This window comes from Cotesia glomerata, linkage group LG10 (genome assembly GCF_020080835.1).
Source record: "Cotesia glomerata isolate CgM1 linkage group LG10, MPM_Cglom_v2.3, whole genome shotgun sequence".
NCBI lineage: Eukaryota > Metazoa > Arthropoda > Insecta > Hymenoptera > Braconidae > Cotesia > Cotesia glomerata.
This window is the reverse complement of record NC_058167.1, coordinates 12,800,748-12,827,184: the sequence shown is the minus strand read 5'-3', so window position 1 is coordinate 12,827,184 and position 26,437 is coordinate 12,800,748. Positions and strand designations below refer to the sequence as shown.

Here is a 26,437-nt window from a genome sequence, read left to right as displayed (position 1 = left end):
ATGTTTCTTTTTTTATATAAATTTATTTATTTATAATTTGTTATTTACCAATTTAAAGTATTCCATTTTAAATTTAACAGTTTAAGACACATATAGATTAAGATAATTGTAAATACACAAACCTGTTTTATGTAACCCTGAGTTTTCAATATAGAATCCTTGATCAAATCATTTTTTATTTTTGTATCATAATTTATATGTTTCTTTTTAAGCTTTTGTATAGTGGGCAAAAAAAAAAAATAATTTTTGCTGTAGACAATTAATTAATGAAAATAAATTAAATCTTCGATTTTATGAGAACTAATTATAAAAACAGAGATATAGTTTTTACTTTCATTTCTTCGGATGAATTTTTTCTGACTCGCATGGCCGTGACTCGAATTGTACAATAATAAGAATAATGAAATAATTTATTTTAATTATATGATTTAATGTCAAATGAAATAGAAAATAGTTGATGTGTATTAAAAAAAAACTTTCGAACTTGACATTTATTCAGTAAATATAGCGGAAATAAATAAATTTTCATGTTGTTTTCCGTATTGCTCATGAAAGCATATCCGAATCAATTTTACTGTCACCGAGGTTGTCGAGACTTCAACGGCAAGTTTAATGTTTTTTTATTTTTTAATCCTGACATTCGAACGGTGGATAGTCAGTCGCTGAATGATATCACATTCTTTAAACATGAAGTCTTCAAAACTGTTAAATTTAATAAGAATATTATCAGTGATAACTGCTGTGATTTTAGTTTCTGTATTTATTTGTATCGCCGCTTCAAGATCTAAAGTTCCGTGGGGTGATAAATTAATTAAAAAGATAACGGTCAAGCCTAATATAATTGTCATTATCACTGATGATATGGTAAGTTACTATTTATACTGTCGTAATTAATTTTACAAGCCCGCATTACTAAGTGTAAGTTCAAGTGTATGTTACAAGTTACAAGTAACGTTTTAAACAAGGATAAAATATAACATTTAGATTATCTGTAATTGCAATTGAGTCAAGGATGTTTTTTTTAATTTAAAAAGCGGTTTAAATACACAGTCTACGACAGTTGTTATAATACTTTTGAAGAGAACGGGTTAATTAATTAATTAAGCGTTACAATGATTTTTAAAAATTTTTTCGGTTTGTTTTTTATCTTTGTTGGTTTTACTGTAGCTGATGACATTTTTTATGTTAATAAACTTTTTAAATTGAGGAAGAAACCTCATATTATTGTTATGCTCGCTGATGATCTTGTTAGTATTCAGAGTATTATTTTATCTTGATTTTTTAAGTAAAATATGTGGTTTGTATAGTGGAAATTTTAAATGTGTTATCAAATTCGCAACTGAGCAAACAGTTTTTTAACAAGAAAAATTGTGTAGTAAAATTTAAAATTTCAATTGTGATTATAACATTTAAAATGCAAAAAAATTATAAGAGATAATTAAAATTTTTTTTTACTATTAAGAAAATTTTTTTCAATATATTTTCGATAATCATAGAAATAGTGTTTATTTTATTTAAATAAAACTATTCGTATGTTTTTACAGTGGATAAGTATTGATATTTTTTTTTATCAGTTGATAAACTTAAATTGTTCTTTTAAAGAAAAAAATTTTTTTTAGTGTATTTTCTATAATCAATTTTTTGATTATTAGATATAATTACATAGAAAAAATCGCATGAAAATTAATAATTGATTGAAATGTAATTAAATTTATTTTTTGAAGAATATAGTTTTATATAACACTTAATAATTAATTCTATGTAATAATGAGAAATTATTCATTTCTTCAGTATATTGAAACAAACAATTTTTTTAATTTAAAAATTGTTATAATAAAATTTATCATTAAAAAATATGTAAATCAGAAACGTTTTGTTATGATTATCAAATGAATATTACACAGAAAAAAAAATTTTTAAGTCTAAAATAATTTTTCTGATCTCAAGAAAATTTCTTCTTGCACCAAAACAATTTCGGTCTTCCTCACAATTTTCTCTCTCAAGTTAATTTTTTTTTTCTAAATGGCTATACAAAAAAAAATTTTGTATAAATAATTTTATACTAAATATTTTACAAAAATCACTAATTTTCATAAGTTATCATCGATCTCAAGTATAAACGTCAATACTATTTCACATATTTGCACTCAAATGACTGTTACATTCTCAGACTAAAGATTAAATGAATTTAGCGATTTTTTATCTCTCATCAGCCAAAAATAATTTAATTACGAAAATTATTTTCAGACTAACACCTGAAATTTTTATTAAAAATTTTAAAAAATAAAACAGTTTTATACTCTTCAATAATTTAAAGTGTAAATATAATAACAAAAAAAAAATTCAACTATAATAACTTTATATTCTAAAACAATTAACTACTTACATCACTCCCATTAAATAGATAAATATCAATGTTAAGAATCAAAATAAAAAATTCCCTTTTTTACTTGCAATTAAAAATAATTTCTGCTAAAACATTACACAAGTTATCTATAAAGATGATTAAATCAAAAAGTATATTTTTGTTTATCAATAATTAAGGGGTGGAACGACGTAAGTTTTCACGGTTCAAATCAAATTCCCACGCCAAACATCGACGCATTGGCATACAACGGTGTAATATTAAAAAACCACTATGTCCTGCCAGTGTGTACGCCATCAAGAACGGCATTCTTTACCGGGCGTTATCCGATAAGAGACGGTACGCAAAACAACTATTATACTAATCTAATATAAGCATCGCATTTTAAATATGATTGTTTATTTTTGCATGAATTAATAATACTATTAAAATAATATTCTTGGTAACTATAAATAATGATTAAAATCATCAGGTATGTATGGATATCCTCTGAGAGCTGGAGAAGCGCGAGGTATTCCATTAAATACAACTTTACTTCCTGAACATCTCCATCGTCTCGGATACTCGACACATATGATCGGTAAATGGCATTTAGGATACCAGTCAAATGAATATACACCAGCAAGACGCGGATTTGATACTTTTTACGGCTACTACAATGGCTACATTACATACTTTAATTATACAATAACAGAACGTGTAAGTATCTACATATTTATTTATAAAAAATAAAATTTTGTAATTTTGTGATGTATAAATTATCCATTTTGTATTGTGTTATGTTTTCATGAATAAAGGGCCAAGCAGGCTACGATATGCATCGAGATAATGCTCAAGAAATAAAAGCTGACTGGTCTCACACAAATGAATACGCAACTGATGTATTCACGGACGAAGCTATCAGAATCATTGACAAACATGACAGAAGTCAGCCTTTGTATCTTCATATATCTCATCTGGCTCCACATTCTTCTGACGCCGAGGAAACACTCGAGACACGTGATTTTGCAGAAGTTAATCGTACATTCGCTTATATACGTGACCTTCAGCGGCGTAAATATGCTGGTAATTTAGCGATATTTTTTTACTCACTGCGATAAATTGCTATTAATTGGTGACAATAATTATTGTAGGCATGATGACCGCGTTGGATGAATCAGTCGGACGAGTTGTTGCAGCCTTAAGCCAGAATAATATGCTTGAAAATTCAATCGTTTTATTTATGACTGATAATGGTGCTCAGACCGTAGGATTCCTTGAGAATCATGGATCTAATTATCCATTACGTGGGGTAAGTTATTATCAGCAATTACTATAATTTTATAATAACTAGTGTTTTGATCCACTGCTTTTTTATTTATTTAGTTTTTTTTATGCTTAATCTTCAAAGTCATAGATAATTTATTTAATATCTTTATAATGTTTTGAAAAACCTTCAATATTTTTTTATATTCTCACTTACTCATTAGTAATTTAAAAATTACCAAATAATGACTTTTGTTAAATTGCATTGTACCTTTTCAACTATTGACGTTTTTAAAGATATAAGCTCATCTCGATGTTATACTCATCAAGAGTTTTCGTTTGAGTACCCACATACATTTTTGATATATTTTTCATAAATACATATATATATAATATATAAATATACAAAATATATGAAAAATTGATGTGGGTACTCAAATGAAAGGTCTTAATGAGTGTAACATCAGGATGAGCTTATATCTTTAAAAATATCAATAGTTCACAAGATACAAGGTAGTTTCTTAATTATTGAGATTTTCAAAGATACAAACTCATCCCGATGTTACACTCATCAAGAGCTTTCATTTGAATACCCACTTGCAGTTTTGATATATTTTTCATATATACATATATATATAATATATAAATATACAAAATATATGAAAAATTGATGTGGGTACTCAAATGAAAGGTCTTAATGAGTGTAACATCAGGATGAGTTTATATCTTTAAAAATGTCAATAGTTCACAAGATATTTGTTAAAATGCCCTGTATTTTTTTAAATATTGACGTTTTTAAAGATATAAGCTCATCCCAATGTTACACTCATCAAAAGCTTTCATTTGAGTACCCACATGCATTTTTATATATTTTTCATGTATACATATATATAATTTATATAAATATATGAAAAATTGATGTGGGTACTCAAATGACAAGTCTTGATGAGTGTAACATCGGGATGAGCTTATATCTTTAAAAATGTCAATAGTTCTCAAGATACAAGGTCATTTCTTATAGTTAGTATAATGAATTAACTATCGAGTAAAATGAAATGAAACCTTGAAAAGGCACAACTCCAGGTGATAGTCTTTTCCAACGATACCAAATTTAACCATAAAAACCCATTTTATCATATAAAAACACTCGCCCCAAAATTTTGCTTATTCTCTTAATAATATAAATAACAATCAAAAAAATTTTTGAATAAATGTTTACATGAAATAAAATAAAAAATTAATATATAAAATAAAATTACCAGTTGAAATTCACACTCTTCGAAGGAGGCGTCCACGGAGCAGCTTGTATATTTTCCCCATTAATAAAACAAAAGGCCCAAGTCATCGATGATCTTTTCCACATGACTGACTGGCTGCCTACTCTGTACAGCGCGGCTGGAGGTAAGACCGCTGACTTGGGAGTGATCGATGGCGTTAATCAGTGGCCCACCATCAGCCGAGCAAAATTCGGTAGACGTAATTCCTTGTTGGTTAATATTGACGAGGAAAATCTTGAAGCAGCTATCTTTGGACAGTACAAATTACTCAAAGGTAACAAATGATATTTTTTATCCACCTAAATACTTACTACTTACGTAAATTTTAATTAAACGCATACCAAAGGCACTACAAATACTTCACCTAGATGAATATAATTTTTTACCCGTGTAACATTTAGACAAAAAAATTCAAAGCTATTATTAATAATAATAATAACTAACAAAAAAAAGCTTATTTTAAAAACAAAAAAAAATACTAATACCTACTTACATATTAAAATATATTTCTTTTTTAGGAGCCGGTCGGTTGTACAACGGCTATTACGGTGACAATGTTGATGATAACGATCCGTTAGCCCCGGCGTATGATGTAGATGCAGTAATATCCTCACCCGCCAGCCAAGCTATTGTAGATACAACTGGTATCATTATGACGGCGAAAAAAATATTACAATTACGTTCCAATAGTATGATTGTATGTAAATCATTTAATAAGTACGCCAACTGTTCAAGTCGTTGTCTATTCGATCTCCGGGTTGATCCATGCGAAACGACTGACATTTCTGAGCAACATCCTGAGGTAAGTAGACTATCCATTAACTTATTCTCTTCATCCTTATTATATTACTTCCTTTTACAACACAACGACAGCCACAAACGCACCACTACTATTACTATACAACTTAACTCGACACGTGACAAATTATATTTCATCCCTTTTATATTTTTCTGTCCCCTTTTACAGATGGTTCAAACACTCGAGCATTACATTGATAGTTACCGAGGAGTAATGCAAGAACAAAGCAAAAATCCAGTGGATCCAAGCTCTTATCCTGGTAATTTTGGCGGTGTATGGATGCCCTGGCTAAATGATCATGATCACCAATTATTATCATATTAATATTATTAATTATTAATAATTAAGTTTTGTATTTATAGAATTAATTTTAACTGTAATAAGCAATAAATCTTACTTTTTTTAAATAAGTCACGAAAAAAAGCTACACAGAAAGAAAAATTTCTTAAATTTAAATTTAATACACAATTCATTTACGGACTATAAAAATTTATAATTTAAAAAATGACTACTCATTACTCATAAAAATTTTAAATCAAAAAATAATTTATAAAATTAATTTATCTTCAAATTAAAAAAAAATTAAAACCTAAATTTTAAAGAACGTCTTAAAAATTATTTAACAATTTTCTTACCATATTTAATTGACAAGATAACTACACAGAAAGAAAAATTTCTTGATAAAGAATAATAATAATGACACGTTTTAATATTTCCTAATGGTACTAAAGTTGAGAGACATCTAATAATTTTTTTAATTTATTTAACAAACAAATTAAGATAAAAGACCTAGTTATTGACACTTGCAATTTTATTTTAATTAAAAAAAAAGCCAACTCCAATAAATTAAAAAATATAATTTGTGAATTATAAATTGTAAGAGAATTGTTTTTTTGAGAATATTTTATTGTTTTAATTGGAATAAAATTGCAAGTGTCAAACAAGTAGGCCAGTGTCAGTAACTGGGTCTTTTACCTTATAACAAGTCAAATTTACTTAAAAAAATTCCATCTTTAGAAACTCTAAAAAAATATAAATGCAATTTTTTTAAAATAATTTTCTAGACCTAGTTTATTTTAAAAGAAAAATCAAAAAATTGTCAAATATCTGCTAATTTCAGTTTCATCATTTCTTAACGAAATATCTTAAAAAAAAATTATAAATCAAAACTCATATAATAAAAAGTATAATAAAAAAATTTCATTGAAAATAAAATAAAAAAAATGGTAAAACGATCAACTCGTTTTGGTGATTTTTGTACTGGCGCCTGTACTGTGTTGTCATTGTATAAACATTATGGAGATGAGAATCGCTTATCGGTGAGTTATACCTTGATATCGCTTTAATAACCGCGTCCTCGCGTCAGAAACTCTTGGTCCGGTGCATAAATTTCCGCGCACATTAATTGTCGAAGAAGACTCTGTCTATATCCTATGGATTATTCAAATATATTAATATGTATAAAATATAACAGCAATTTATATTATTTTTTTGTACCCCGTAGCCCTGAAAGCTGACAAAGTTAAAACGTCACTCGCACCCCAGCGACGTACTCTTCTTTCCGACAACCAAAAGTGTGCATTTGTCAACTTGGCCCTTTTTTCACCCTGACGAATCATAGCCAAGCGATTCGCAACGCCAGGGTGGTTAGCGTCGATCGCATGCATCGCCGATGCGTGATAAATTTTTCCTCCTCAACATCTTTTTATTCTTTTCTGTTTTCATTACATTATTGACTTGTGTCTTCTTTCTCGTGCCTATTGTCATGGTTCATATGTTATTATTATTATATTACATTATATTATATTATTATTAGTATAAGTATTATTGAAAAGATTGTAATAGACAGTTTTCCCCACTTTTTTTATGATATTGAAATCAGCTGACATCTAACAGTTTTTTAAATAAATTAATTATAATAAAAAAAAAAAATATTTTTTTTAATTTGTACTTACAATTTTTTTTATTTCTTCATATAGAATTTTTTGTCATATTAATTTAATCAATATATAAATCTGAAAAAATTTTTGTCTGTTAATTTTATTATTATATTTTTTTGATAGAATAACCACAAAAAAATTATGGAAATTAATTTAGCAGATATATAATTTTAAGAATTTTTTCAACAAATAAATTATGTCAAAGAAAATGAGAAAAAAAATTGACATTTAGAAAATAAATGCAATTTTTTAGAGCAAATTTATTTATTAAAAAAAATTAAAAAATGGTCAGACTGCTAACTTTAATCTCATAAAAAAATTTTTAAATAATACTTATGCAGATTAATAATAAAAAAAATGAAAATCAATTTAGTAGATACTCAATAATTTTTGTAACAAATAAATTGTAGCAAAAAAAATTAGAGAAGAAAATTGACAAGTAGAAATTTTAAAAATTACAAAATGCAATTTTTAAAAAATAATTTTTTAGAACAAATTTGTTTATTAAAAAAATTTTAAAAATGGTTAAGTGACAGCTAATTTTAATGTCATTGAAAAAAAAAATTTTTTTGCAATTAACTTTATTAATATTTGTTAAAAATTAAGTTAGCAGACATTTAAAAATTTTTAGAATTTTTTTTTTATTGAAAAAATGATTAAAAAAATTTTCACTGGTGAAAAACTTTAAAAACTGTGAGTGAAATTAAAAAAAAATATTTTTTTGTTCTAATTTAATTATTAAAATCGTCGGCTAACTTTGGTATTGTTAATATTTGATACAGTTTTTTTGACTAATCAAAAGAGGTCCGCCATGTTGGATAATTACTCCCAACTAAAAATTGACTGATCTTATTTCACCGAATTATTAATGACCAACACCAACAACAATTGTAAGTATTTTTTTGACAGTTTATAAAATAAAAACATTTTTGATATTTTAGATTAATCAGATCTAAAAAAGTGGGGGCGTTTAATAATAGCCTTAATATAATAAATGTGTGACAGTCACAATGGGCTAACTGTAGGTTGTATGTTGTAGGTTATGTGAGCAGAACGGACATAAAACAAGGATGATGAGTGAAGGATCGAAGACTGGAGCTTGCTGAGGGGTTTGTGACAAGAGACGCAAGAGAGGAATTAGTAGTAGGGGATCCCGCGGATTGTACGCCCGCGAGGGTTGAGTAAGTCGGTTTTAATAGCCGGCCAACTACTCGCAGCTGCCGCTACTCACTTGCGTTCCACCCCAAACTCTCAACAGAGTGTATGTGTCTTTGGCCTTTTCTTTGCCCGATTTAACGACGGGCTGCTATGGTTTGTTTTAATAATTCAAATATATGCGCAAAAGATTTTATTTAATTTTTTAATCCTGTAGGAGATTTAGGGGATTACGGACGTGTATAAAAAAGTATTTATTGAGGATTGAGAAGTCATGACATGAGACGAGGGCATAAAAGTCAACGAATTGAGGAAGCTTGTGTAAATCATTGGTTTTGAGTGTAAGTCACTTTGCAGTTCCTCGGGGGGATGATAAAATGAAAAATGTGCTGGTCCGGTGTAAGTGTAGCTGGTGGCTGGTGGCTGGTAAGACGGACAGGATGAGGAATATAACTGAGTGAGGTGAGGTATGAAACTCAGGTATACCCAAGTGCTTATTAGGTTCGACGCTCGAGAAGTTGAGAGAGAAGAAGGTGCGGGATAAGTTTGGCCCGAAACTTAACGACGTAATGAACGTCTGACAGAGGATTATTTATTGGCGATGGAAGAAAAAAAAATAACCCGGCAAAAGGAGTAACGGCCGCGAGGATCTGAGGGATGCGCTGCTGAGAAGAACAAGTAAGAGGAGAAGGAGCTACAAAAAGGATAAAACAACAACGGATTTTTAAAATGGTAAGAGAAAATAAGATTTTATTTAATAATGAAGAAATATATATGTTAAATATTCCTCCTTACTGTAAGTATCATCGTACTAATTATTTAGTAGTTAAAATCTCTACATGTCCTTATTTTAGAGGGTAGGGTGAAATTCTTACGTAATATTTTGTGAATCAAAATTCAATATTAAAAATCTAATTCCATTTTGGATTTCATAGTTTTTATAATTTTGAAGCGTACAGTCGAATTTTTATTTTGTTTAAATAATTTTTATTGCTATTGAAAAAAAAAAAATAATTTATTAAAATTTCATTTGTTTTTATTGTTATCCATGTTTAGTTCTATAAAAAAAATTATAGTACATTTTTTCGGGTAACATCGTATTTTCATTATTTAAAAAATAAAAAACATTTCTTGTTGAAAAATATTATTACTTGGTAAAGAATAAAAATTATGGATCCACGTTGATCTGTAAGTTTTAGTGAAACTGATTCTTTCCTAACATAACAGTTTATTATTAGAAGATCAAAACAAATGGTGAAATGTATGCCAAAAATTAATTTAATTCAATTTAATATTATGTAAACCACATAAACTAAGCTAAATAGAATGACTGCGCTGCTTACACCGAAAAAAAAAAAAGATGATACTGGATATCATCCTAGATTATACTCAGTGATATTTTTGGTGAAAAAAAATTTTAGATAGTAGCTAGAAAAATCCAGATTATACACAGTAAAAAATTTTTCGTCATTATGTAAAGTGTAAAAATTTTTGTGTAGAATATTACATTCTAGAGTGTAGAATTTCACATTCTCATGTGTTGATTTAACACACTAGAATGTTGAATCAACATTAGTTTGTGTAAAAACTATCAGTAACACAAATATTTGTGTTAAATTTGACGGAAATTTTTTTACTGTGCACTGCGTGATATCTGGATTATACTCATTGTAATTTGGATTATACAAGCTACTATCTGGATTATACACATTGTAATCTGGATTATACTAGCTGCTGTTTAAAATTTTTTTCCACTCAGTATAATGTGGGATGATATCCAGTGTCACCTTGTTCTTTTCGTGTATCTTTCTATTTAGGAAATATTTTTGTAAAACACTGTCAATGTGATACAAATAAAACTATATTATTATTATTATTATTATTATTAGCGGCATGATGGCCGAGCGGGTTAAGTCATTATCCCGTTAGTTCGCTCGCACATCATGCCGTGAGGCGAGGGTTCGAGCCCCGACGGTTGTTCGAATAGTTCCAACACCAACCGTCGGGGGTCGCTCCGGTAGCCGAACTGTACTGGCATGGGTTTTCTCTGTGGTTTCCCCATCGCCACTATTCCAACAACCGATAGAAAGGGCTGAGGAGAAGGGTAAATACAGTACAGAAAGCACAAGTCGGTCCACAGCCGCAGTGATAATAATAAAGAGTTGAGTATATAAATGTGCGAAAAATAAGGTTGATTATGTAGTGAAAATACAGGAGTGAAAAGAGGACGTGCTGGGGTCCAAAAAAGCGTTGAATAAACAAGGACAGTATAAAAAAAACACAAGACGGTGGCACACTCGCGGAATGCGACAGCTACCATCTACCCAGCCTTGTAAAAACCAAGAACGGTATACAAGTAAAAATCGAAATAATAATATTATTATTATTATTATATTTAGAAGATCAAAATAAAATCTTACGTAAAAAAAGAGAGGGAGGTTCAAGAAATCTTATGTATACTTACATGGGGGTAGGAGGGGGTCAAAAGTCACCAAAATTGTCCTTAGGTAATTAATGAATGGTCCCTTTCAAAACACAGACCAATTGACGATCATTTAATACTGATGCCGAAAGATGAAGACCAGTTGGGTTTATGTATGAATAATACGCACCTCTTCAGCTGGTAGCTAGTATATCTGAGGCAATAACATTTAGAGGTAATAGTTATGTGCGAGATGATATTTTTTAGCTTATAAATGATGACTACCCTGTTAATCGTTTGAGAAATCCATAATACTCGTACAAATGAAAGTACGAAAGAGTGGTATGGAGTGCAAGTGAAATAAAAGAGAATAAGAGTGGCCTCAAGTCAGCCCTTTTATACCACACGGCAACCGGCAGGTAATTACCAGGCGGCTTCTTTGTCACGATATATTTTTCTTCTTACCTGCTTCGCACTCTTGTTGATAATTTAACCATTATAATATACTTGTACAGGTTTTGTTATACTTATAATTTTATTTTTATACTTGTTATAAAAATAATTGCATAAATATGCATAGAGGTGATCCTGATGGTGCGTGTTTAAAGAATAATGCGGTGCCTATACCCGAAACTTTGATAGAGACATCCAAAGTTATTAGGTATAACTAGTACAATAAATAAATAACGAACAAAATAAGATGATATACAGAAAGAAGATTTATATGAATTCAACGTGTGGGGCGCTTTCCACACGTATTCCCAGAGGAATCCAACGAGGAGGCGCGGGAACGAAATCAAAGCTAAACGAAAAAAATAGTGAATGAGTAAAGTAGAGACCGCGTTTATTCAGCATCAGTAGAGTATAATGTATGACAGATGGTTATTGTATAGTGGTTGGATTCCGATGTATATGGTGGGGTATCCTGGATCCTCCTTCGTCTCCACCTTCTTCTGCCTCCACTCTACCTTTACTTGGCCGGATCAAAACTTTCTTCTTCTCCTTCTACGTTCTGGATTACATTTACGTAGTACCTAGTACGTAGGTACCGGGTTTTTATTCTCTACTCTATATCTATTACTGAGCTTCTACTAAGGACTAGTAAGGATGTCTGCTTGTCAGGATATCCAGATACCGTATTGTAGATAAAAGTTAGTGTTTTAGCCTCGTGTCCACGCGCCGACTCGACCTAGGGCGCATCCACTCTTCAACCACCGTTTCTGCTTACAAGCATACACACCATCACGCGATTACCACCACCATACGTTTGTAACCACCACTAACGTCACTCCTCGAGTAAGACGCTTCATTTCGGACACCTGTAACTCGTTGGCCGCCTCTCTTTCGCCAGAGTTTCACCCGGGGAGTTTAAAACTAGTCGTCGGCAAGGCGTCAACCTTTTAATCTATTTCTTCCTTTTTTTTCCAATCTATGCTCTCATGTTTCTTTAATTGTGAATTGCATTACCAAAAAACAGTTCAAAAGTGCTTATTTAATTTATTGTTTTAATTTATTTCAGCTGTTACTTTACCAAAGGATGATTGAAGTATATTTTTTGTTGAAGTTTACTGTGAAGAATAAGAATGTGAAGAATAATAGCTGATTATTTATGAGTTATTTTAAAAAATGCGTGTAATTAAGTGTGTAAAGACATCAGAAGTCGTGTTACTCTTATTGTTCTCGCTGTCAATCATCCAGGATGGATCGTGCATCAAGTGGCTGTAAGTATCTGACAAAAAAAGTAATCTAAATTAGTTGGTTGAAGTTTAAATACTTATATAATTAAAATAAAAATAATTAAAAATATTTGTTAAATCGTACACACCGGTGGTCCATGATCCAATATCCCTTTGGAGTAAATATAACGAGTCTACTCGGCGTGTGCTCGCACGCAGGATCCATCTGTCTGTGATTAATGTACCCACTTTAATGAGAAACAAATAGAATGATCGAGAGAGCGACCCGGGTAAGCAACCGCGGGTGATCTCAGACGTTCTTTTATCACGCAGGTAGACCAGACAATTCCCAGCAAATTATTAATATGTTTTATTTTATATCATACTGTATTGTATGAGTAACTAATTTAAGCTATAAATACCGCGTTATTGTGTGTCTTATTAATGTTGGAGAACTATCAGACACTGAATAGAGTGGAGAAAGCTTAAGCGTCGACGTAATTACTGTAAGATCTAGCTTGGACTCTACTCGGACGTTGAATTTGATCAGACACGCGGGTTGGGGTAAAGAGGGAATGATGAATGAAGGAGCGATGGTGGTTTTGCGTGTTGAGAACAGAACCGAAAAAAAATCCACATAATACCCTATACCTTATACCAGTGCACTCTACTACTATATATGCCATAGACTGTCCGCGGGGTTGAATATAAGACGAGACATAAGATTGAAGCCTCAGGGGGAGTTGAACGCCAAAGAGTTGAGTAGGAAATAAAAGGGAGTGAGATTATAAGGGGGCACTATCCACTATTCTATACTACATACTCTTGCCGATTGTGATTTATAAAAGCTTATACTTACTACCACATCTACCTCTATACTTACCTCTGGTTATCTTGCTCCATCAACTCAACTACAATCGCTATCTCATCATTCGGTTATTCCTTTTAATTACAACCGCACCTTCAGTTTATAAATTAATCCCCAGTTTTTATTTCTTCTTTCTTCGAAAGTCATTATTTTCTTCAATAAAACTTCATTAACGCTAATGCACGGGCAGTCGCTGTCATGTGAAAGAAGAATATTATTAAATGGTTATTAATGAAAAAAAGAAGAAAAAAAATAGCATTTTATATAAATACCGTTGGTTACGAAAGTTTACAATAACCCGGTTCCTCTACACGTTAAATAAATAATCCGATCCCTGTTAGGATATTACGTCGTATTAACGTCGCCTCGTGTGGCCGAGTTCCGCAAGGTCGTAGGCGCCTATTATCAATGCGTATAAAGCTTATACTTTACGATCATGTCCCAGCATTATAGATACTAATTTCAAATTCGTGGGACGTCAGTAGTTTTACGCCCTTTCTTATATAAATATACATATATTCATTCATATTATACATTTATATCTTCGGATCGTCAATTACTAACTTTGACTTTTGTTTGGAACAATTATTTTTATCAGTTAAGTTACTTATAGTTTTGGGTTGAAAAAAAATATTAAAAATATATTCATTTCTTCTTTAATTTAATAAATGGTCATTATAAGCTGTGACAAATTAATTCATTTAATTAAAGGGTTATACCGACGTTCTAATTAGCAAATTGTCTAACTCCATTTTAGAGAATCTTCCATTTGTACGAAAAAAACTATTAGTTCAAAATTTATTATCACTTTAAAAAACCATTTAATATCATTAATATCTAATAAAGGTATAATATTTTGGTTTAAATCATTCAAATAATTCATAATTGGACTATTGCTACATCAAAATGTTAAAAAATCACCCTCTAAAAAATAAGTAGTTAGACAAATTGCTAATTAGACCGTCGATATGCACTTAAAATTCTTTAAAAAGTTTATTTTTATTTTATTTATAAAATGTACTTGTATTTTGGCAGAAATTAAAAACTTTAGTTTTTTCGCAAAACTGTCTTTTTGTGTGTCGGTGGAAAAATTTTTCAATAATTTTAAAGGATCAACAATTCTAATGAATATTTTAATTAAAGCTAAAATTTTTACTGAAATTTTTTTTGTCAACATTTTTTAAAAAATATGTACTTTCATTTTTTTTTAAATTTTAATTTATTTAACAGTCGCATAAAAAGCGTAGTTATGAGCGACTTCAAGATTACAAACAATATTAATTAATTATAAATAATATGTCAAGAATCCGGAAAAAATTAATAAAACGAATATTTTAAGCAATTTTACATGCAATGATAATTATGAACAATAATAACTGAAGTGAAACAATAATAGCTGAATATTTAGAACTCCAACTTAGAAATTAGAACTACATTATATTTTTGAGAAAATTTTTAGCGACTTTGATGCGTATTATCATTATTCCCTAAATTAGTTACTATATAATAACTTATATGCTTATCAAAAAATATCTTTATTTAGCGGACTTTCCGTAGATCTTCTACTTGAACTAAAAAATCATTAAAAATAAATTATTAATTAAATTAATCTCTACTACATGTACATGAATTTTCATATTAATCATTAAAAAAGTTTTTTCAGAAAAAATTATTGATAGCTTTTTTTTAGCCTCAATTCAAGATTAATTTGAAACCAAATTTTAAATGAAATTAAGACAATAAAATTTTATATCATGTCTTCTTTTTTCATTATTAATAATTTATATTTTCCAATAAAGCAATATCTTCAATCAGTGATGTCATAATTTTTACTCATATAATTGTAAGCAACCATCATATTCTATTTGGTATATTTTATCGCCATTTGAATATTTTATTGCTGCAATAGTCACTAATTACCACTGATAATTACTTGACGTACAAGTATAGCCATATGTATATTAATATATATCTTAGGATATATCTTAGGAGTATGAGATAGAAATGATTTAAAAATTGCCAATGGGGATCATCCTTCTTCCTTGTATCGCAAACGATGATCTAGAATTATTTGAACAGGTTTTCATTCTCGTTTACTTCAATACATTTATATATCATATATTAACATGTATATTCATATATGAGCGCTTAAGATCAGGTAGGCCAATCGAATTGGCCCTGTCACGTGAATTAAATTGGAAGTTAAATGTATACTTATCACGCATTTAATTACAGCTTTGATATTTATCCCGATTAATAGCACACGAGCGATGAGCGATAAATAAAATGTCGCTTTATTATCATTACTTTTTTTCCTGACACATCTGGCAATCATTGATAATCGATCGCGGATTAATGTAGGCGTGCAAATAATTATACCCAAACCTCCAGGCTGAGTGTGTGTGTGTGTGTGGATAGTCAGATGAGGGAAAACAGATGGCACGTGTTGTGTATCGCTCACTCATCACTTCTACATCTATATACATTTACATTGACATCACCAGCATATATACAATTTATATATGTGTTTGTATTATATCACAAGCTTTTTGATAGGGTCATTTATTGGTGAATTGTCAGCGTCAACCCACGGTTGGCAACTTGGCCATTTAAATAATACAATAAACTGACAGGAGTTTTATGTCGCAACCTATAATATATATTTCATCTGATTTAATATTTCCTGAAGGATCATTTTATGTTTTAAGGTGTTCTTCATGTTTGTATAGGAATTCTGTAAGCTTTATATTAAGGACGACCCGTTGGTGTGTTTCTCTTCAGCGAAAACATACATACACATCTGAGATGAGTTTGTTGCCCTATAATTTCTCAGATCCTCGAGATTTATGAGCATAAAATGCGTACATAATATATAATATACAATAAAATATAGTAAGGTTTGATGGTATTCCGTGAAAAGGATCACACTCTGCCTATTAGCTTGATTGAGTGTGGCATTATTACGGTATTTTAGATGTTATATGTGTTCACATCGAGAATAAATCTAGTCTTCTTAATACAATTATAAAATTGTAGCAACGTTAATGTAGTTGTGATGTGAAGTAAATCTTACTTACTGCAGATTTTAAAAAACTTTTGAGATTTCTCAAATAAATCTTACAAATACTTGTCATTGAAAATTTTACAATTTTTTGAATTATTACACGGTGTAACGGAACACCACGGTCTTTATGAATCGTATTCTTTTTTCTTGAAATGTTTTGAAGAGAATGATGAGTGGAAATTTTTCATGCTGAAAAGTAAAATTTTAATGGTTAGTGGAAGCTATTTTTTTGAAGAAAATAAATAATCCCAGTTTAGCTGACAGTATTACAGAGATTGTTACCAACTTTTAATTACCGACCATACTTACTTCACTTTCTTCGACTAAATTATTTAGTATGGGGTTTCTTCATTAAAAATTCAAATTATTGGAGTATGAGCTTTTTGATTTTTTTAATGTTCATCATGAATTTTAATTAAATATAATTTGAAAAAAAAAAATTTTTCTTTGTAATTATTAAGTTTTACAGTCATTTAGATTTATGTCAATTTTTTTGAAATTTTTTATTTGTCAAAAAATTGACTAAAAAAAATTTTATTTTAATTTTTTTATTTTTAATGAAAAATAAAACTAAAAAAATTTTTGATTGTCATTTTTATAGATTAAAGTAGTGTGATTCATAAATTTTTGATAAAATTTATTAAAATTAATAAAATTAAAATTGTTTATCTTTATTTAACCAAAAAATTATTTTTAAAAATTGTATTTTTTTTTATTTAAAATTCCTAAATGTCAATTATTTTTTCCTCTTTTTTTGCCATAATTAATTTGTTAAAAAAATCTTCTAAATTAATTTTAATTATTAAAATTTCATATATTTTTATTAAAATTTTTAAAGAATCAAAATTATTTCCAAAATAATATTGTCACAATAAATTGAGATCAAATTTTCTTGTCAGCCAACTTATTATTAATTGTTGAGTTCTCAACTTTTGAATAAATAACTTGATTTGACTCACATACTTATAACCCTATACTTAACTTCTTTAACATGCAAAATAATTTGTGATTTTCAGGGCCTTAGGTAAGACATCCGACGGACGAGTTTGGACCCGTGAATTGTGTACGAGCGCAAGAAGCTCAGGATTGTTGGAGAGAAAACAAGCGCGAGCATGTCGCACTGCCCCAGATGTGATGCCGAGCCTTATACAAGCGGCAAGAGACACTTCTTTTGTCTGCCAGCAGGCTTTCCGAAATCGTCGATGGAACTGCAGTAACATTGAACGGGCGCCTTACTACACGCCAGAGCTGCTCTCAGGTAATCCACAAATTTATTTCTTCTTTAATAAAAAAAAAAAACATATTTATACATATAAATATAGTATAGGACAATAATGATAATCTTTATTGATTTAAATGTGTATTTATCTTAAAAAACAATAAATATCTCAGGTTAAATGTATTTTCATTGGTTGTATTGATGGCGAACACTCGGATTTCATTATTATGTGGGAAGAGAGGCGGAGCCGATAACTCACAGGGCAATTTCTGTGTACGAGTGTTCCCTTTCAAGATGGGAAGAGAATAAGAATGAAGAGGAGTTTAAAAAAAGGAGAGGAGATGAGAATAAAAAGTAAAAAACGTATGGTACGGAGAGCAGAGAGCTGGCCATTCAATGGGAAGACCCCGAAGCGACTGCGTAATTAGAGGCTATTACCAAACGAAAAAGATTAGGCGCTCTCTACTCTCGCCAAACTGGCTTCCCTCATCGTATTCTTTCTATCTACCTTCTCACTTCCTAAAAGGTCTTTTCCTGATGCGCTCAACAACGTACCACACTCAGCTCTCTACTTGCTGCTGCTACTTCTGCTTCCAACCTCGCTCGGCTTTTAATTAGTACTCAATTCCAACAGAACACTCCAACAGAGTCCTGGCTATGGAACCTGGGACTTGGAGATACTCAGAGTTAAACAGTCAATGAGATTTATTATTACCGAGTCAGTTGAGTTTTCAGACCGGCTTATACTTACCTGTTTTATTCCATCAATTATCATTATTATTCGCTAAATTTCATAAATAATATAAATCAATTTTTATTACTCCAATTTTAATTCAGTGTCTAAGACCTCAGATGTTGCTAAAAATATTATCTATATTACTAAGAGAATAAGAAAAATTTTGTGGCCAGTGTATTTATATGATAAAATGGGTTTTTATGGTTAAATTTGATATTGTTGGAAAAGTCTTGATCTGGAGTTGTGCCTTTTCATGGTTTCATATCATTCTCACTAATAATAAATTTATGATGATAAGTATTTAGGCTGCATTTGAAAATGCTCTATCTCTAGATATATAATTAAGAAACGACCTTGTATCTTGTGAACTATTGACATTTTTAAAAATATAAGCTCATCCCGATGTCACAGTCATCGAGACCTTTCATTTAAGTACCCACATCAATTTTTCATATATTTATATATTATATATATATATGTATATATGAAAAATATATCAAAATGCATGTGGGTGCTCAAATGAAAGCTTTTGGTGAGTGTAACGTCAGGATGAGCTTATATCTTTAAAAACGTCAATATTTAAGAAAGTACAGTACAATTTAATGTAATTAAGAAATGACCTTGTGTCTTGTGAACTATTGATATTTTTAAAGATATAAGCTCATCCTGACATTACACTCATCGAGACCTTTTATTTGAGTACCCACATCAATTTTTCATATATTTTATATGTTTATATATATTACATACATGTATATATGAAAAATATATGAAAATGCATGTGGGTACTTAAATGAAAGCTCTTGGTGAGTGTAACATCGGGATGAGCTTATATCTTTAAAAACATTAATCGTTAATAAATTACAGTGCAATTTAACAAAAGTCATTATTTAATAAAGCAAAATTTTATTTATTTTTAAAAAATTAGTACTCACTAACATAATTAAATTATTATTTAAGTTCTCGTCCATATTTAAAATATTATAATAACTTAATCTTGAGAATTTGGAAAATAAATGATAATTTAATCATTTTTTTTTCAGGAACCCGAGAGCAAGCATTTGTCTACGCGATGTCAGCAGCGGCGGCTGTCTGGAGACTGGCACGTGGGTGTGCTCTGGGAAATTTGGCGGCCTGTTCTTGCGCGACACCACCTCGTAGAGAACCACCGTCACCCTCGGCACTTATTTCCTCGAGCTCGTTCATCTCCAGGTCTGCGTCTTTCGATGCGATGTCCGCGAGAAACTCATTCAAATGGGGCGGGTGCGGGGACGACGTGAGATCAGCTTCACGTATGGCCAAAAGGTTTCTCCAAGGTTCCAGTCCAACTGGTTCTGGCTCCACCAGCAAGTTTTTGCACGCTGTCAATATGCACAACAATCGCGCCGGTCGAAGGGTCAGTATCTTGCTCTCAATCTCTCGGCTCATTATTATTTTTATCTTGATCATCATCATCATTATTATCATGTATGTAGAAGATATGAGATTTGAGATTGATAGTGATAAAAATTCACGTTCTATTGTAAGTTAGTTTGTTAATTTTTAAAAACTTTTCAATAGGCAGTAGAGCAATCGTTAACGCTGGAGTGCAAGTGTCACGGTGTATCAGGATCATGCAGCGTAAGAACCTGCTGGAGAGGACTGGACTCAAAAGGACCAGCAGCTGCTGGCGTACGGCTCTTCCGCAAGTATGCCACCGCCGCAGAAGTAAGACCAAAGTCGGGGAGTCGTCTGCCGCCGCTGTATCATCATGATAATTTGTTGTACACGACCAAAAGTCCGGACTACTGTCTACCAGACAAGAAAAGAGGCAGTCTAGGCACTATTGGAAGGTGAGCCAACATCCATATTTATGTGTAAATGTATACGTAGGATTATTATCGATCAAATGACAACATGGCCTTGAACCCAGCCGTGGAATTTGCTGATACACGGTTTGTTAAGGCTTAAATCCTTTGCTTGGAGTGCCCCAGGGATAAGCATAAAAGATTTGATAGAGGGGGGTTGTCTTTTTAAAAAGAATAATAAAAATAAAATAGAGTTAAATAAGTCGGACTTTTGTGCAGAACCAGCACCAGGGGAGAAATCCTAAAAAATAATAATAAACAACGGAATAATCCTCGTTGAGCAGATAAAGATAAAGAAAAGAAGTCATCATCCTTTCTTTTTTATTTTGACGTTTCTTCTTTGCTTAATAGTTTAACTGCTACGGAAAAAAAGTAACTCAGGTATTAAAAGATCTGATAGTGGAATTATTGTGTGGGAATTATTTTATATTTACATAGAAAAAAAGGTTCACTTGAGCCAAGAAAATATTTTTCTTATTAATTATTTTCTTTAGCGAAAAAAAAATTTTTTTGGCACAAGAAATTTCACTTATTCCAACAAAATTAATTCTCTTGCTTTAAGAAATACGTATCTTGATCCAAGAAAATTTATTTCTTGAAAGAAATAAATTTTCTTGTCTTGAGAAAATTTCTCTCTTGCTCCAAAAAATTAAATATAAAGATAGAAGTAAATTTTCATTAATATTTTTATTGATTAACATGTCAAATGGGAAGATCAAATCGGCTGCCCAATTTTAAAATACAATAACTGCAAAATTTTTATACCTGATTTTTTCTAGCATTGCTGCATTTTTTATAACTTTTAGACCTTAATTTCAAGTATTTTTTCTTAAAAATATTTATATTCAAGTATTTTCTATTCACAAATCAAATTTTTCATCAATATAGTGGGTAAACTTTTTTTTAATAAGAAAAATTGAAAAAAATTTATAAATATTAGTTACTGTGTTTCGAAATTGGGCAGCCGAAATAATATTGAATCATTTTTTTTCATTCAATATGTATAATTGCACGCTAAAATAATATAAAATGGGTATCAAATATTCAAGAGAAAAATTTTCTCAACGCGAGAAAATTTTTTTCTCAGCTGAAGTAAATGACGCTGCTTCCCTAAAGTATCTAAAAATCTTGATCAAATATAAAAATTTATTGTATCAAGTATTTATGATAATTTGAATTAAAAAAAATTACTTGCACCAAGAATAGAATTTCCCGAAAAATTTTTACTTCGGCCAACACAACTTCGGTCTTCCTTCAGGCACCCGAAAATTTTCTCGAGCCAAGAATTTTGTTCTCCAGTCAAGAAATTTTTCTTTCTGTATAGTTATCTTTTCAATTAAATATGGTAAAAAAATTGTTAAATAATTTTCAAGACGTATAAAATTTAAGTTTTAATTTTTTTTTAAATTTGAAAATTAATTTTATAAATTATTTTTTGATCAAAAATTTTTATGAGTGATGACTAGTCATTTTTTAAATTATAAATTTTTATACTCCGTAAATGAACCATGTATTATTAAATTTGAATTTAATGATGTTTAAAGTGGTGAAAATCAACCGTATACTCTTAATCATTTTAGTAGTGGGTCTTTAGCTTTAAATATCTATTTAAAAAAAAAATTGAGTTGGTATGTATAAACCTAAATGATGAAGATCGATTAATCATTTGTGCAAATGACAATCAGCTCATTACGAATAATATGTCGTCGACTGAGGATGGAACGATAAATCACCTCACAACGGGATATTCTTGTTGTATAGTTGTCGCAGTTTTAAAATATATCGATAACGAGATCGATAAAGAGATGGCTTTTAGATATGATCTGTACCAGTAGCTAAATTTTTTAACGATTTAAACGAGCATTCCGTGACGAGGATGATGATGATGATGGTTTAAGAAATAAATAAAAAATAAACTCTAAGACTTAAGAGTTAGCCGTCAGGCGGATACAAGAAGAGAAGAGAAGAAAGGATCCAGAATAAGGATAACAAGAGAAAGAAAGAGGAAAAGACAAAGACGAAAGGTGTTTTGTGGATGTGTATTGAAAACGCGACAAATCCAGCCTAGGGAGAGAAGAGAAGATCCAGGTGTGTCTCACTACACTACACTCGGCAAAAACCGCTTACTCGATTAACTTTTACGACGCTTTTAACGTCCACGGCATCAATGGGATAGGAGTCAAGAATATTCTCGGTATATCTGGTCCTATCGATTAGCCCAAAAAAAGCCTTTTAAATTTAACGATTTATTTATTACAATTATTTATTTTCATTATCATTACAGCGTTGATATTATATCTCTTCAGGCATTTAATGTCTGTTTATATTTATAAATACCCAAGGTGTGAGTTTGTACCGATCACACTTAACTTGGACACGAGCTCTGCAGGAAATTACTTATTTTACAATGGTGGTCAATACATGTGTATAAATGGTTAAACATTTATTTTATTTCAGGTGCTAATAACCGATTCTCTGCTCTCTCTTTTACTCGAGCTCTTTCTTCAGTACATTGATAGAGAAGTTAATTTATTAACTATTAATAATTTAATTTATTTGAAGACAATTATTTAATTTTAAAAATTTTAAGAAATATTTTTTAACATTCAATAAATATTTATTTGGGAGGAAAGTACATTTATTAACAGTTAACAAATATTCATTAACATTCAATAAATGTTTTGTTGAGTGAATTTGATTTGCTTGCAATATCATTTGATATGAAGATTGCTTATGAACAAAAATCATCTTTATAAATTATTTGAATTAATTATATTACATTATAATAACGTTTATTGTAAAATACCAAATTCTATCACAGCTCATAATTATTTTTTATATTTTTAAATATTAGAAAGATTAATTTATTTAGTGAATTGAATTATTATCATATATTCCAACTATAGAGTCATAAAAAGTGTCAAAAGAAAATCGCTATTAATGCTTTTTATTTTAAATAAATATTTATTAACAATTAATACATTGTACTTAATAAATTACTTATTAATTGTTAATAAATATTTGTTAACGGTTAACTAATATTTATTAACATTTAATAAATCGTATTTAATAAATAATTTATTAATTGTTAATAAATATTTATTAAATCCTATGATGTTAAAAATCATTTATTAACAGTTAATAAAGCTTATTAAATATAAACAAATCCTATCAATGTATAGACACTAAACTGGCTCCTATCTCATTTATGTATTATATGTACGAATAGTTTGGTATTATATCCAGCAATATAATACATACTTACAATATTGTATGAATACAAGAGTTGAGTTGAGACCCAAAGGCCCACACAACGAATATCTTAACACGCGTTATCTCACTCGATGTCGTTTCTTTATTTATGTCAGCGTGAAGGTAATTATAAGTGAGAATGAACGCTCAAGAGATAGGAGGTACATTTATTTATACTTAAATAATTTTCTTTATTTTATTTTTAAAATTAACTTTAGTATCTGGGAAACCAGTTTTTAAAAAACCAGGAGAATTCGCAAACGGGACGTTAACCCGTATTGGAACCCAGGACCTTCTTGTACTTAAGAATCTAATCAGATATTTATTTATATATAGACGTATTCATTTTAATTTTTTTTCTTGTTGTTATTGTTGTGTTGTTGTATAGATACATTAATAAATATATACAAAGATTCATTGTGTATATTTGAAGTAAGGGGAGTGGTTTGGGTTGAGTGATTTTCATTGTGTTAGAAAATAAAAAAATTATAGAACCACAGTGAAGACGTGCGTTTTTGTTCATAATTGAATTCGCTACGGTTTTTCTACCGCCAAAGACGAGGAAATGAAGGAATCGATGGCGACCTATACCCGACCTACCGCGCCCTCAAATTAGCCACGCTGATTCTATACTTCTTAGTTGTTGGTTCCAAGATCCTGCTATTGGAAACAGAAATCTTTTCTCAGATTTATGTTCGTGCCATCACGCATCTGAGCTCAAGAATATGTCCTTTGTTACTTTTTTTATTCAGTATTTCTTCATCTTCCTTTTCTTCTTCTTTATCATCTTTCCCTTGTTAATTCTTACACTTTCTCTTTTTCTTCTTAGTTTAGTTTCCTAAATATAATTGTTGATAGAGCGAATCCCTTGCAATTACCAAAGATTAATAAAAATATTTCGCATAAAAACTCAAAATATATTCCAATTAAGTATTTTAATAAGCTAGACCACAGACATTAAAGTCTTTAAATATAAAAAATAAGCTTAATAAAAAAGAAATTTTTAAGTGGATAGCATTAATTGATCTCTAAATCATTTTTACATTATTTGTTTTATACTATGCTCTTTTTGTATTCACTTTAAAATGATACTTGTACTGTAAAATTAAGTAATGAAGTAAACTCATGTTATATAGATCATCTTATTTTTATATTGATTAATTAGTTGTAAATTTTTTTTAAATTGATTTTTCACAAATTAGAGTAGATCAATTATACAATAATGATTTAAAAATGAATTCTTGAAGATAATTCTTTGTAATAGAGCTTATTTGAGTATGCTTACACGTGATAACTTTTTGTAGTTATGAGTTGGTATAGAAAGATTGACTTTATGTTGACACGAATTAATTTTAAAGTATTTATTGTTAAATGATAATTTTTTTTTTTTTTTTTTTTTTTTTCAAAAACTTTCTCAAGAAAGTTTAACTGCCCAATTTTAAAATACAGTAAAAACTTTTAGACCTTAATTTCAAGTATTTGTTCTTAAAAATATTTATATTCAAGTATTTTTTATTCATGAATCAAATTTTTTAACAATTTGGCAGGCAATCTTTTTTTTAATAAGAAAAATTATAAAAAATATTTAAATTAATAGCTACTGTGTTTTGAAATTTGGCAGCCGAGTTCTAGAAAAAGTTCAAAGCTTATAATGTAAATGTTTAATAAGTTTTGTAATAATAATAATAATAATAATATATGGTATGTCATTTGTAGATGCCTGAAGAAGCCACGGTTAGTGGCGAAACGTCGCTGAATTAAATGAATAATTGAGGAGCTGAGTTTCAAAAGGGTATCTTTTGATTTTTGATTAATCGAGACAAAAAACTAGTTATCTTCAATTATAAATATTTGTATTGAACTTTTTTTAATCTAGCTATAAAGTGCTATCGGTTATAAAGCCGCAATTCGGTTTTTATAAATAAATGTTCATAACTCTCGAAGTAATTAATATTTAAAAGTTCAGAAAACTGGTATTTTAAAATATGAAAATTTTACCCTTTTGAAAATCAGCTCCTCAATTAGTCAACACAAAAATGAGATGATCTATATAACCTGAATTTACTTAATTATTTAATAAATTGGATCTGAAATATAACAATAATTTAAAATTATTAGGTAAAAATAAATAAATAAAAATATTATTTTTTCAGACAATGCAATGGCAGCAGCGCTGGATACGAAGGCTGTGAATATCTCTGCTGCGGTCGCGGGCATGTCACCAAGACACGCGAAATCCTCGAGAGATGCGAATGCAAATACATAAGCTGCTGCTACAGTGTAAAGTGCAAAACCTGTAAAAACACCATCACCACTTACGAGTGCAATTAAATTTCACTTGAACACTCCCTCATTACTCACACACTCACTCACTCTCTGATTAATTATAAATACACTTACACAGCACACAAGTGATACTACGGACGTTTATCAAACGATTCATTATTTCATTAATTTATAATTTTTTAAAACATTCGTAAGGTTCAAGTATAATTATTCATTTAAACAATTAGTTTTTTTATTTTTATTAATACCGTACTTGTACCAAATCGTTATTTATATTACTAATTAA

The 26,437-nt window shown here is 29.7% G+C and overlaps 2 protein-coding genes across 4 annotated transcripts; both read left to right on the top strand.

The window, feature by feature from the left end:
* The first annotated feature begins 500 nt into the window (after nucleotides 1-500).
* Nucleotides 501-6,093, top strand: LOC123273145 (arylsulfatase B-like). 2 transcript variants are annotated; one of them, XM_044740389.1, is made up of 8 exons: nucleotides 501-864; nucleotides 2,545-2,704; nucleotides 2,838-3,064; nucleotides 3,163-3,430; nucleotides 3,499-3,656; nucleotides 4,873-5,161; nucleotides 5,406-5,689; nucleotides 5,855-6,093. In XM_044740389.1, the coding sequence occupies exons 1-8, from the start codon at nucleotides 667-669 to the stop codon at nucleotides 6,008-6,010; spliced, it is 1,740 nt and encodes a 579-aa protein (XP_044596324.1). In that variant the 5' UTR covers nucleotides 501-666; the 3' UTR covers nucleotides 6,011-6,093. The 2 variants fall into 2 exon arrangements, with proteins under 2 accessions (XP_044596324.1, XP_044596326.1); XM_044740391.1 differs by lacking the exon at nucleotides 501-864 and adding an exon at nucleotides 933-1,247.
* Nucleotides 6,094-8,420: 2,327 nt separating this feature from the next.
* Nucleotides 8,421-26,424, top strand: LOC123273148 (protein Wnt-11b-2-like). 2 transcript variants are annotated; one of them, XM_044740401.1, is made up of 7 exons: nucleotides 8,421-8,516; nucleotides 8,666-8,937; nucleotides 8,999-9,513; nucleotides 17,828-18,069; nucleotides 19,810-20,162; nucleotides 20,327-20,598; nucleotides 26,019-26,424. In XM_044740401.1, exons 4-7 carry the CDS (start codon nucleotides 17,946-17,948, stop codon nucleotides 26,194-26,196), a joined length of 927 nt encoding a protein of 308 aa, XP_044596336.1. In that variant the 5' UTR covers nucleotides 8,421-8,516; nucleotides 8,666-8,937; nucleotides 8,999-9,513; nucleotides 17,828-17,945; the 3' UTR covers nucleotides 26,197-26,424. The 2 variants fall into 2 exon arrangements, with proteins under 2 accessions (XP_044596336.1, XP_044596335.1); XM_044740400.1 differs by lacking the exons at nucleotides 8,421-8,516; nucleotides 8,666-8,937; nucleotides 8,999-9,513 and adding an exon at nucleotides 12,250-12,924.
* Nucleotides 26,425-26,437: the final 13 nt, after the last annotated feature.

Coding starts and splice junctions, on each gene's coding strand:
- LOC123273145 (XM_044740389.1), top strand. CDS start 667: ATGATATCACATTCTTTAAACATGAAGTCTTCAAAACTGTTAAATTTA. Junction 3,657..4,872: donor CTAATTATCCATTACGTGGG/GTAAGTTATTAT, acceptor TAAAATTACCAG/TTGAAATTCACACTCTTCGA. Junction 5,162..5,405: donor ACAGTACAAATTACTCAAAG/GTAACAAATGAT, acceptor TTTCTTTTTTAG/GAGCCGGTCGGTTGTACAAC.
- LOC123273148 (XM_044740400.1), top strand. CDS start 12,830: ATGCGTGTAATTAAGTGTGTAAAGACATCAGAAGTCGTGTTACTCTTA. Junction 18,070..19,809: donor CACGCCAGAGCTGCTCTCAG/GTAATCCACAAA, acceptor TTTTTTTTTCAG/GAACCCGAGAGCAAGCATTT. Junction 20,163..20,326: donor ACAATCGCGCCGGTCGAAGG/GTCAGTATCTTG, acceptor ACTTTTCAATAG/GCAGTAGAGCAATCGTTAAC.